This window comes from Cydia fagiglandana, chromosome 6 (genome assembly GCF_963556715.1).
Source record: "Cydia fagiglandana chromosome 6, ilCydFagi1.1, whole genome shotgun sequence".
Taxonomy (NCBI): Eukaryota; Metazoa; Arthropoda; class Insecta; order Lepidoptera; family Tortricidae; genus Cydia; species Cydia fagiglandana.
Window position 1 is genome coordinate 16,525,350 of NC_085937.1, and position 13,649 is coordinate 16,538,998.

At 37.0% G+C, this 13,649-nt stretch overlaps 1 protein-coding gene across 2 annotated transcripts in view; it reads left to right on the plus strand.

The window, feature by feature from the left end:
• The window catches only part of LOC134665408 (sodium-dependent dopamine transporter), a 33,843-nt gene extending 20,837 nt beyond the window's left edge, over positions 1–13,006 (plus strand). The window contains exons 3-12 of one of the 2 annotated variants that reach the window (XM_063522359.1): positions 3,133–3,267; positions 5,575–5,729; positions 6,245–6,354; positions 6,772–6,910; positions 7,153–7,287; positions 7,727–7,830; positions 8,361–8,598; positions 8,840–9,068; positions 9,553–9,821; positions 10,132–13,006. In XM_063522359.1, coding sequence (XP_063378429.1) covers positions 3,133–3,267; positions 5,575–5,729; positions 6,245–6,354; positions 6,772–6,910; positions 7,153–7,287; positions 7,727–7,830; positions 8,361–8,598; positions 8,840–9,068; positions 9,553–9,821; positions 10,132–10,311 — 1,694 coding nt within the window. In that variant the 3' untranslated portion in view covers positions 10,312–13,006. Of the gene's footprint in view, positions 1–3,132; positions 3,268–3,287; positions 3,417–5,574; positions 5,730–6,244; positions 6,355–6,771; positions 6,911–7,152; positions 7,288–7,726; positions 7,831–8,360; positions 8,599–8,839; positions 9,069–9,552; positions 9,822–10,131 lie in introns of those variants that run through there. The other variant, XM_063522360.1, reaches the window with a different exon arrangement.
• The last annotated feature ends 643 nt before the right edge of the window (positions 13,007–13,649 follow it).

Here is a 13,649-nt window from a genome sequence, read left to right on the forward strand (position 1 = left end):
CTACGTTTCAAAACCACTCGTCCCAAAAATATTTCAAAAGCCAGCAACAGGAATCGCAAGTTGCGTCTTAAGACCCCATTATCCTCTAAGTGTAGTAAAAGTTCGGCCGCCTTTTAGCGAGTTCACAATGCCTTTATCCCGACCTGTTGCATCCGGCTATAAAGTAAATCTCCCCAGTCTCCCCTCGGCGAGCCGCGTAATGCGAACTCGGGGTGTTTCAATCATTTTGGTAGTGCAGTGGGAAAATATGGTTTTGATTTTTCCCTTGTGAAGGAAATATATTTAATGTTTATTCATAGGGTGGCCCATTTAGATCGGTCAGTATGGGAAAATCTGAAACTATAAGACATACGACGATCTCTTCTTAGGAACCATGTCGTCGATTTTAGTAACAAGAAAAACTGCATTCATACATTTGCCACCCTGTATGGGGTACGAAAACATGTCAAAACTTTTTTCCCTTTACTATCTTTATTTTAAGATGAAAATTTATTGTTAAATGTGCGTTGTGCGTCTAGGAATGATTTTTGCTACTCGTACGTTGCGAATAAATGTGCCTACACTTACCTACACATTATGCTACTTAATACAGTGTACTTACGACGTTTTTAAGGAAATAGTTATTTGTACAACAAGAGATCAAAGTTGATATTTCTTCGAGTGCTTATTTTGAGTCCCGTGCAAGCGAAAAATTCTATAATAGATTCACGAGCGTAGCGAGTGAATCTCATTTAGAATCTTGAGCGTAGTAAGGGATTCAAAAGCGCACGAGATGTAAATAACTTTGATCTCGTGTAGTACACAAATTTTTTCACCCTAAGCAGTGAGAACATACCTAGAGGGACAGAGATAATAGACCCCAGTTAAACGAACTTTTATTAGATCCCGCATGTTGAAATGACATTTGACTATAAAAGTCACTTGAATGACATTTTGTCTCACTCAGTGAGCAAAATGCGATTTTGCTCACTCATACTGTCTCACTAAGTGAGCAAAATGCGATTTTGCTCACTGAGTGAGACAAAATGACTCAGTGAGCAAAATCGCATTTTGCTCACTGTTTTTAAGAAGCAAAGTACCCTTGTTCGAGCTGCTGAGGTGAAAATTGTTTTTTGCCTCGAACCGTCTTAGAGATGGTAGTTTGTACGCAAGATATAAAATAAGTAAGTATGTACCTACATATCTACCTAGTACCTACATAGAGGTAAGCATAATTGGACATTGTAGTGTCGCACTATGTAGGCATTGTCAATAAATTCCACAGTTATTTTTACCCCACAATGAACTACGATATAACTCATAATTTAAGTACAATATCGACAATACTACGACTCCGTTTAACCTGCTGTTAACTTCTGCGCATGTTTTAGAGCTTATGTTTGGGGGATAAGATTCAAAATTGTATATTTCTTATTGGATTAGTTTGCACGTTTATGAGACGGACGGAAGCGTCTCGTTCTTCAATTGGGACAGTCATTAGCTGGTCGCATTCAACGTTACTTGGAAACTGTTGACAACGTGTTGGCGTCAACAATCTGTATTAACATCAAGAGGACATCTGTAGGACGACCAATAAAGCATTGGTTCATATTAATTTTACCTTTAGTTTTCCCCGTTGTTGGGGTAGAAACCCTTGACCATATTGTTCGCTCTGTTCCAAATTGAAAAATTGCGTGTATGGGGATCGAAATTTACCGTTACCGAAATTATTTTTTCTTTTTTCTAATTAGAGCTTCCAGGAATTCCTATGAAATATTGCCTGATTTTTCCAAGAACATTTCCAACTTTTCTGAAACTTTCCCCAAACTTGCACAGTTGCACATCTGTAGGCACCGCCCTTGCGAGTGTGCATGGGATACAATAGATATCTGACAGTTGATACTGATGCTGTATGATACAATAGTTGTACGAATATATTATGTCATCCCAAGAAAATTGACAATTTTTTCCACTCTATTTGCAAGTAGCAAATATACCCCTCTAGCTAGGAGTACGTGAACTGTCAATTACAAAATTGGCAGCGCTGTGGCGTCGTTATTAATTTATACTTACTTCATTAAACTCTGAACTAAGATAGTAATAAAAAAATATCTAATACTTACGTCGATATAGGATTAGGAAGGTACTTTTTGAAACCGACACATGATTTTAAGTATATCAAATAACGTTTTTACTTTACCTATATTACCCTCTATAGGCTATATTTGAATAATAACTTTTTTGTTTTTTAATAATTTAATTATTACGTCAGTGCTGTAAATCCTGACCTTACTGGTACTTAAATCTAGTCATACGATCGACCGTCGCGAAAAAAAGGATAATACATTGATAAACTTTTGTTAGCTTTACTGAAACGGGATGATATATTAACATATATTCTTAATAAGCACCCGTAGCGGTGACAATAAAATATACTGATGCAAACCAAATCAATGCAACATTAATAATATTCAAGCCGTGTCAACTGAATTCACGGTTCAAAGGGACGAAGTCACGGGTAAAATTTGCCGGCGTCTTAAAAGGGAAATTACGAGCAATTTGCCTCGCTCCCGGCGGCATTATTGCGAGATCGAGACATTTTTATACTTTAAGAAGATTATTGGTTCAATCTGTGGAAACAATAAGTCGGCTTTAGAGATAGTGAATTAATTATTCGAGATTCTTATTGGTTGGTCAGGGATTTGATTTCTTAGGGCCCTTAAATCTTTGAGCGCGCGCGGCTGTTGTGCCCAATATTAAATTTATTTTGTTGAACATCATAGGGTTGCTTTACCTACTCATTTTTACGTAGATATATATATGTATTATTAAAAGTGTATCTACTCACCATAGAATGCTCATGAATGCTACTTTTTAACTAACAAAAAGTAAGTGAGTAATAAATAAAACTAATCTAAAAATAAATAAGTGAGTAATTAAATTCCATGTCGTTGGCTTATCAGTTATCACGTATGACGTATTATGGAATACTTAGTGGAAAAGCTACCACACTACTCGTCACCACTTAACCACAAAAGTTTGGTGAATTTTTTTAATGAAAGAACCACGCCCTCGTAAGTCAGAAATTAAAAAGTCATACTTATTACCTTACTATTTTATCTTCTATTAAGATGAATTCATGTTTGTGCACAGGAGCGTTCCTGGTGCCGTATTGCATCATGCTGGTGGTGGGCGGCATCCCGCTGTTCTATATGGAACTGGCACTGGGACAGTTCCACCGGAAGGGCGCCATCACCTGCTGGGGCCGCCTGGTGCCGCTCTTCAAAGGTATTCCGTTAGTGATGCGTTCCTGGTGCCGTACTGCATCATGCTGGTGGTGGGCGGCATCCCGCTGTTCTACATGGAACTGGCATTGGGACAGTTCCACCGGAAGGGCGCCATCACCTGCTGGGGCCGCCTGGTGCCGCTCTTCAAAGGTATAGCGTTAGTGATGCGTTCCTGGTGCCGTACTGCAACATGCTGGTGGTGGGCGGCATCTGAAGCTGGCGCTGGCACAGTTCGATAACCCCCCCCCCCATTACTTCGTAAATTTAAGGAAATAATCGAAGTTATTCCCATTGTTTCTTTCATTTCTTTCAAACAATTATTTACTTTGAGGTGCATCATTGGGGTAACTTCGAAAGCAGAATAATTTTGAAAATGGCTGATATCTACTAAACCACATTACTTTTGATACAAATACAGGAAGATGTAGCCTAATTAGATTACAGTTCGGTACATACGATCATGGTACGATACTTAAAATTTCTTGTCTAATTTCGAAACAATATAACAATAAAAATAAAACCTTATAAATCTTATAATGTTTTTTAATTATACATTTTTTCAGGACAAGTTGTGATTTAGTTTTTATCCCGCCCAGAATGAGCTCTTCAAACCAGCCAAATATATACCTACTTCTTTTCTAAATCTAACAAAAAAAATCGTCAACAAACTAAAAATCGGGCCCGAATACCCATTGGCGCAGATCACGTAGCTGCGCTATCAAACTAGAGGGCTTGGATCTTGAATTATTATGCTCTTAGGTGGCTCTTAGGCTTAGTTGCACTAGAGCCGGCGGCTCAGTGAAAACAGGAGATCGGAATATCTTCATATATGTCGTTCGATTCGTCGACTGGTTTGGTGCATTATAACAACTTTAAAATAAGACGTTGTTAGATAACTAAAAGAGTATAATTTTTAGATTGAGTGATGATTTAAATTATGACTTGAAGTAAGTACATATACTTATACATATTTGAAATATGTACATATAATATGTATACAGTAGATATGAAATTAACTCTTCCTTTTAACTAAATTGTCTATAATTGAAGGATACTCGTGAGGTCAAGGTAACTTTTAAGTAATAGATCTGTACCAATTTGTTATCCTCATAAATTTTACATTACTAACTTGTAAAAAAATATAAACCCATTTTTTAATTCAAAACCGTATTCAAATATCTGTCCTGCTGATAAAATTATTAAAACAACTTAAGTTGATTTGCATTTTACACTATGCAATTAAGTTAAAACTCCAATAGATAGGTAGGTACCTATTCAACTTTTAAACTTAAGCAATTTCAAAAGAGTCTCATGTTAGGGTTGATATAAGCGCGCCCCGGCACTTATCCATAATTGACACCATTTCGCCCTAAGTGCCCCGTATGGACTAAAAGGACTCGGAGATTTGCGAGGCTTACGCTCTGATTTCATTTGACGCAGTCGTCACGTGCCGTGTAAAGTGGCTTCGGTGCGATTTTTACGAAATAAAATTGGTAATGGAGTGGAAAGGTTTGAGTGTGGTTTATGGGAGGATTTTTGGGTGACCGGCTGGGCTGGGGTGAGATTTTGATTTAATGTTACGGTATGTGAATTCTTTGACTTTTTGGCCGCATTATCTGAAGTAGAATTGGGTGGATTAAAATTGTTAGATGTGTCACTTACGTATTGACAAGCTATATTATTGTGTTGTAGAATACATATTATACGTCGGCAGGTATATAGGAACATACTAGGTACTTCGGGCAAGATTCTAAAGGATGACTCACGCTATACCGGGCCGTGCCCGGGACTTCCTATGACAGCTGATCGGTGATCACGTGGTGCTCCGGCCCGGCCCCGGACCACTCGGACCAGTCATCCATAATCATCACAATAACTTGCGACCGTTTTGAACACCGGTCCGATCGCTCTTAACCAACAGATTACTGACCTACCGAAGCTTACCAGAAGCGTGCAAATGTTTCCATTCTATTATTTTTGTCATGCTTTATAGTTCGTTTTTTTAGCATTAGTAAGAATTCCACAGAAGCAAGCGTGCAGTTTTTATCAGGCTCTTTAACTGTTAATAATTATTGAATTATCTAAATACATATTATTTACTTAAAATTATTACCGCTATAAGTGTCGGATTTGGAACGTCAAGCTTACTTCTGCGAAGTTCTTTCTAATGCTAAAAGAAAACTATAGGGAGGCGCATAAAAATAAGCGGATTTGTAGTAGGTATCGCCCGCAGATGTATCCGCTTAGTAAAAAATAGCTAAGTAAGACTTACCTATAATAAATAACAGTATTATACATATTTGAACAGGCATCGGCTACGCGGTGGTGCTGATCGCGTTTTACGTCGACTTCTACTACAACGTGATCATCGCGTGGGCGCTGAGATTCTTCTTCGCCTCTTTCACCACCATGCTGCCCTGGACCAACTGCGACAACGAGTGGAACACGCCGGCTTGTAAACCGGTAAATCTGCTAGTTCAACTATTGTGTTCGTGAAAATAGGTATAGACAAAACGGTGACCCAAGATAAATGGATGATCCCAGGCAGCGCCGCGCCGCATTGCAAAGTTTTACCACATGGTCAGTTGCGGGACTTGCGAGAAGTGCACCAACTTAACTCAAGAATAAAAGTATAATGTTAACTAGAATAGGTGCCGTTACCCTGTGAAGCATATCCTCAACAAACCATACACAGATTTATAAGTTAATTCCCATTCAATTCAGTTCTTTATTGATAAAAATAGAATTTTACATGTCTGGTGCTTAATGCCACACAATTATGGCTTGTATCAACTAGATGTGCCTACAAGTACAAAAGTACAAGTACGCTGACTTGCAAGTAAACCGGTAAATGCACCTGTTGCTAATTATTTACATTCTAAAGTAGACGAAACCTTTGAGATGGTTTAAATTCTTATAAAACTTCAGAGGAATTTCAAAGAATCTGAATCTACCTAAAGCTTCATTTCTGGTGGCAGTTCTCGGCGTTCCTCCATCAGACGAACACCAACCAATCCCGCATACACAACTCCACAATGGCGGCTGCAGCGACAACCCCTTTCACTTCTGCCGCTTCCGAGTATTTCAAGTGAGTATATTTATTTATTTATTTATTTAAACTTTATTGCACAAAAGAAAACTTATCGTACAAAAGGCAATATATATGAAAGCCGTTGACTTTTTTTACATTCACCAAGAATTAAAAAAAAGCTATATGAATGGTGCCGAAATTTCCAAATTTTGCGCCTTTTTCTTGCGGTACTGAGTTTTCCACGATCTTTTCGTACCTACTACGACAGATTTTAGAAAAAATCTGACTTATATCTTATCTTAGACAGGATACCATAATAACTAATTAGATATCCAAAAATAAAATGTTGAGCAGTGGGGCATATGTAGGCATATAATTAAATTGTATGTATATGAACAGAGTAATAAGCCGCTGCCCCGATTTTGTTTGTCCAAAAATCTATGTACGTGATTATAAAAGGAGTGACTGTTTTAGCCGGGCTATACTGGAGCTTCAAGGCAGCGAAGGCCTGCACGACCTCGGCGCGATCAAGTGGGACATGGCTCTTTGCTTGCTGGCGGTCTACATCATCTGCTACTTCTCGCTCTGGAAGGGCATCAGCACTTCTGGCAAGGTCATGATTTTACATTAAAAAATAATAAGAAAGAAGTAACCAGTGTGCACGATGGACTAACATTTCATCTGTACAGTTATAAGTGTGTTATATTTAAGAGAAGTTTTACCTATAATTTCATAGGGTTTGCCTAGATACTAAAACTCGTATAAATAGCATAATCACCAGATTATTTTTATCCTGAAACACTGGTGAAAACCTTTTCTCTCTTGATGTCTGCTAAATTGTACCTATTCTTGTAGGTGGTTTGGTTCACGGCTCTCTTTCCATACGCCGTACTGCTTATTCTTCTGGTACGCGGCATCACTCTTCCCGGCTCGGCGGACGGCATACGGTATTACCTCAGTCCCAACTTCGAGGCTATCACACAACCTCAGGTAGGTTGAATAATTAAAACAGTTGAAAGGGTTTGTTCTTACTTATATTACTGTCATTAACTTTTTGCTGAAAAAACGACGAAAATAAATTTTTAGTATTTAAAGGGTTAGCAGAATCTAAAACCCATTAGTCATATGTGATGATGCCTTACGGCATCTTTATTTGTGTAAATAAATTACATAAAAAAAATTATAAATTACCTATGACAGAAAATTACTTACCAATTCCAGCACCTGAATTAATAAATCGAATAATTCCAAGCTAACAAGTTGATACGACTGTTGATAAAAGAAATTACAACACAACGGGTTTTTTCCTCGAAATTTTGTTGATGCTTTTTCACGGGCTTAGGTGGTAGGTATATTACGACACCTGACCTACCTACCTATTCTGTGCTGTACCTATATGAACTGAACTGAGAATCAATTTCATCAATAGGTATGGGTAGACGCGGCGACTCAAGTATTCTTCTCTCTTGGACCTGGTTTCGGTGTGCTCTTGGCATATGCTTCATACAATAAGTACCATAACAACGTGTACAAGTAAGTTTTATAATAATCTTATTTTATTAATTAGGTGAAAAAATGTTTAAGAACGTATTAGCTACTTCTAATTTTTTTTTAATATAATTCATCACAAATACCTACCTCAATAAAAGTAAACCAAGTACAAAGGACATCATTGTTGGGAATTGGTGGTGGTTACACGATAATATGTTTATGTCGAAAATAATTTATACTGTAATTTATCATTATCAAAGAGAATAGAGTCTATCATTATGAAATAAATAATCTAAACTAATCTATATGAGGCCTGTTTGAATCGTCAAAGTGTGACCATACATGGCTACTTTAGCCTCCTAAGTCCCCGCGTAAATTTTTTTGTACATATTCCAAAATCTATTTTGAACTTTTATTGTGTAAGTAACTATGCGTTCCAATTTCAAAAATAAAACAATTGCTTATGGGTCTCAGGAGGTTATAAGGTAGATAATATGGTAAGTGGCTTATAGACCTCATACTGTGACCTGTGACACACCTCAATTTCTAAATTAAAGATATTTTTCTAACAGAGACGCCCTCTTAACAAGCGTGATCAACTCCGCTACATCGTTCGTCGCTGGCTTCGTCATCTTCAGCGTTCTCGGCTACATGGCAAACGTGTCTGGTCGTCATATTGAGGACGTAGCGACAGAGGGCCCGGGGCTTGTGTTCGTGGTGTACCCGGCCGCTATAGCGACTATGCCGGGCTCGACGTTCTGGGCGCTGATATTCTTTATGATGCTGCTTACACTTGGACTGGATAGTTCTGTAAGTAGAATCAGTTAATTACTAAGGTTTGGACTACATGGTGAACGTGTCTGGTCGTCATATTGACAACGTAGCGACAGAGGGCCCAGGGCTTGAGTTCGTGGTCTACTCTAACAGCAAAATGCCAAGCTATCGGTCTATAACTGAAAATTTCGATATTCCTATTGATAATATATTAGATGTATAATTTTACAATGTGTCGATTCTATCCAAAAACACGATAAACTTCTTTCCTCTACAGTTCGGTGGTTCCGAGGCCATAATAACAGCCCTAAGCGACGAGTTTCCACCGATCGGGCGGCACCGCGAGATCTTCGTGGCCTGTCTCTTCACGCTCTACTTCTTCGTGGGCTTGGCTTCCTGCACCAAGGGCGGCTTCTACTTCTTCCAGCTTCTTGACCGCTATGCGGCCGGCTACTCGATTCTGGTGGCCGTGTTCTTTGAGGCGATTGCCGTTTCTTGGATTTATGGTGAGAATAATTTGTCATTACTAAGCAGGAGTAAGTACCTAATTATAAATAACATATTCCCAACATAAATACTTACTTAGTATGACTACGTCTTTGATTTCCTGTACCGCTACCACCAGTTGTGACATTGACATATTCGCTCACGTCTACGTAACTTCCTTTCTATGCATCTCGCTCGTACTCGCATATTAGTTTAAGCGAGATATATAGAAAGTAATTTACCTATACGTAGTCGTAAGCGAATAAGTCGCTGTCAAAACTGGTGGTAGCCGTACTGATCAACAGAGTTACTTAAGTAAGTCAGTAAGAAAGAGCCAAGTGGTAGTTAATGTTTCTCTTATCTTCTTTAATATGATATACCATTCGTCTTTGGAAGTGAATCTCTTCGGCACCATATCGTCATATTCGTCCGATTTTCCGTTTCTTATACAAGCAAGTACCTAAGTAGTTCACGAGTTGATACTCATGTCTTGCCCCTCTCCAGGCACTGAGCGTTTCTGCGAAGACATCCGCGACATGATCGGCTTTCGACCGGGCCTCTACTGGCGTGTCTGCTGGCGCTTCGCGGCCCCAGCCTTCCTTCTCTTCATCACCGTGTACGGGCTTCTGGATTACGAACCTCTGCAATATGAGGGCTACGTGTACCCCGGCTGGGCTAATGCGCTGGGGTGGGCTATAGCCGGCTCGAGCGTTTTGTGCATACCGACCGTGGCGATATTTAAAATTCTCACCACTAAGGGCAGCTTTGTGGAGGTAGGTATCCATATTTTTAAATTTCTTTTTTATCGTTTCTTAAGAAACTACAAGTTTATAATTTTTGTTTATTTCTTGTATAAATACCTGACACCAGTTCTAGTTAGTATGTACTATAATCGATTTGTGGTGTTTTGTTTCGTTTTGAAACTCGTAAGATATGCCTAATCAATGATTAGTAATCATAATTTAGAAGCCATAGTCATATTTTGTTTTTAAAAGCAAGGCAAGCAAATATGAAAGGCTACCTTAGAATCCTCTATTTTCGAGCTCCAAGGGCAAATCCATTTTTCAATATTAATGTCCTCAGCGCATACGCATCCTGACCACGCCATACGCGGACACCGAAGCGCGTCGCAGCGCTACCAACGGCATGGTGGTCTCCGAGAGCGGCGGAGTGCGGCTCGCGTCCGCTGCACCCTCGCCCAGCACACCTCCAGCCACCACCCCCACAACACCAGGCCTGGCCGCAGGCCCCGCGCTCGTCTGAGCGCAGCTCTCCTTCGACGTCTACTATGTGTAGCCCGCTTAGCCTCTTTTAGCAGTTGAGTTGAACCGTCTCGTCTCTAGGAAATCGGGGTTGTGCATGTTATTCTGGTTACGGCATTTGTGTGGTAACCTACGGCAGTTCATCGGATGGTTGCTGGATAAAAAGGCTGTTGATTTTTAGTAATTACTTAGGTATTTTAAATGAGGCTAAAATATTGTTTAACGCTTGCAGAAGTTTGTAGGACTATCTTGTTTAGGTTCTTGTCGAATTTATAGGAGAGCGCATGTGTGTTATTGCATTTTTCATCCCCAAAATGCATATTTTTTAAGTGTAATGTTTTTGGATAAAAACGAGATTAGTGCTTTCGATTGGTTTACGCTTTAACTATATTTTTTGTACAAAATATGTTATGTTAATCATATAATTAATATAAGTAATATTTATACAATATACTCAAGAAGAAATATTGTGCTGTGATGGATGATATATTAGAAAATACTGAGCATATTTGGATGAGTTTTGTAGCTGGTAAGTAAAATATGTATTAGACGCTTGCTGCTGTGCTGTATTTTACTAGATTAAGGGAAAAAAGTAAGTAAATGTTTTTTAGTTGCTCTATAAGTATTAATTTAAAAAAAACATATGTAATTATTTCTGCCATTTTATCATATTATATTTTTACTGACATATTTAGCAAGCTTTATCGATTAAGACTAAAATAGTATCCAAAATGAGTCGTAGGCAAACCCAAAATTAGGTGTAGTTAGATTCAAATAAGAAAAAAATATAATTTCTGGATAAATGTAAATAAAACGATTGAATGATAGTGTGTGAAAGTTTTATATAATAATCCAATCTATTAATATTATAAAACACTTGTGTAAATAAGTAGCTACCTACCTATACATTATAAACTCAATTTGCACTAGAATTGATTTCGATACACTGTAGTTCAAATGGTATTATAATCTATCTAGATATACCTAACCGTATAAAATAGCACAAAATCACAAAAAAAAACATAACTAATCCACAGAAAGTTACAAATCTAAGTATTTACTTGTTAGATTTTATTTTAGAGCATATATTGTGTGCTGATCCGTCTATGTTAAACTTAGGTCATAAATGAGAAAGGAACGAAAGCACTTGCTTATCATTCTTGTAAACTGGACTTATAGTGTAGGTATATTTAAATTCCTAGGTGTACAACAGAATAATTCAGCAAACCGTCGATGTGTTAGCAGTAGCTTATTTTATACATATACAGATACTTTAAATTAATAAAGCATGAAGGTTGAAGCTGGAACAATACAGTATATTTACAGAAACCCTATTTTAATACATGTTTGTATGTTTTTCCACAAATTTATTTTATGTTTCTTTTTTTGCGGGTTGTAAATGCTTGTGTTTTAAATTATTTTATGCCAAGATATATATGTTTAAGGATTGTACATTAAAATGAGAAACGTGTATTGATGCATTAATATTTTTTAGAAGTAGAAACAATGTAGTTAAGTATTATGTAGTAATTTTGGCGTAGAAAAATACGTACCTTAGATAAATATATACCTAGTACATATTTAAATATATTATTAACCACTAAATACCAAAGATATGTTTGTAGGTATAATTTTAACAATAATAAATATAATAAGAGATACATATTTTGAACCTACATATTAGAGATTTCCCTAGTGCTGTTTTTGTTTCTTAATAACTTCATTCATGTTTAAAATAATATACCTATAACATTATTTATAAATAACCCAAAGGAAATAACTCACAAATAAATATTTGTAGATTAAAGTTTCGTCTAGTAGATTTTAAGGATGAAAATGAAATGCTGTGTAGATAATAGTAAAGTAGAATTAAAATCGGTGTGATAATTAATAAAAGAGTTCATATACCCACGTATAGTTATTACTAATCTTAGGAAATTAGACTTTATCTCTTTATGGTTGTATTCGTACATTCAAGTATACATTTTCGAAATCTAGATGTTGTTTTAGTTTTGATGTTATTGTAGGTACCTAACTGTAACGGTGCTCCATTTTTTTACAGTTTATTTGACTTTTTTTCTACTATTCGTCACTCCGTCCTGGGCAATGCGGACTGATGAATAGTAAAAATAATAATTTATACCTTAATTTATGGATGGGAAAACGATAATGGTACCTAACACGCACTCCACATAGGCTTACTTATTTTACGAACACCTCGTACACAACTTTTAAAAAAGTAGCTAAGTTTCGTAGGTAATATAATCAATATATAATTGCTACATAATGAAATAGATTTTAACTACAAAGATCCCATCCTTAAAATAACCTAATAAAATAAATTCTTGAAAACTAGATTTTAGGTAAGCTGTTTGTGGTTTTTTTCCTAATTATATTGCTATAACTTGTAGGTTATATATTTACAGAAAGTAATAATAAATATATTCCTACAATATAATATACTCGTTTCAAAGTAGCTGTTGGTTGATGTCTCAATATATAATAATGTTTCAATCTATAAGTAGCCAATATTCAAGATGTTTGATGTTAGAATATTTCATGTCAAGCAACGTGCAGAATATTATATTATGTTATTCGTATAGCTGTTGATGTTATCCTACAGGCGATCAGTAGTCATACCAGCCATTATGACTATTGATTAATTTATAGAATAAATTTGTTTATACTTACTGTAATTTGAGTTTTATTGAAAACACCTAAAAGCTGCCTAACAGTAACCATAATAGTAATAGTTGTTAGGTAGGTACCTATTATTCCTACAGGAATGTCAGGAATATGCTCCATCAAATTTTATTGGTTTACACTGCTACCAAATTGTTAACTTACAGAATTTACAAAGATTTAAATATAAGTAGCGCATCGCGCCGCGTACGCCGAACAACATATACGTACGTAATAACAAGCAATTTAAAAAAGTTTTAGAAGTATCCCGCCGTACTTGAACATGTGTTTTTTTTAAATAATAACATGGATACTGATTAATTAAGCCAAGTAAATTCAACTTGAGGACATCCAAATTTGTCAGAAATAGACAGGTAGCTGGATTGTTAGTGCACGACACGTTGCACTTTGTGATTATGCGCTGAAACTTGGCACTGTTGATTCTTAGCTGGCCTTGAGCAGATACAGACCGGGAACCGTCGAGAGCCACGTCTCATTTAATGGGGGGGAGGGGGGAAGTTCAACGCTGCCGCGCTTCACTTGGAGCAACATTTCTCTAAAACTATACCTATTAGGGCATGTGATACCTATCATTTTTGGATAAATTAAGAATGAGGAATCTATTTTTAGAACAAAAACAATGCACTTTCTAACAAA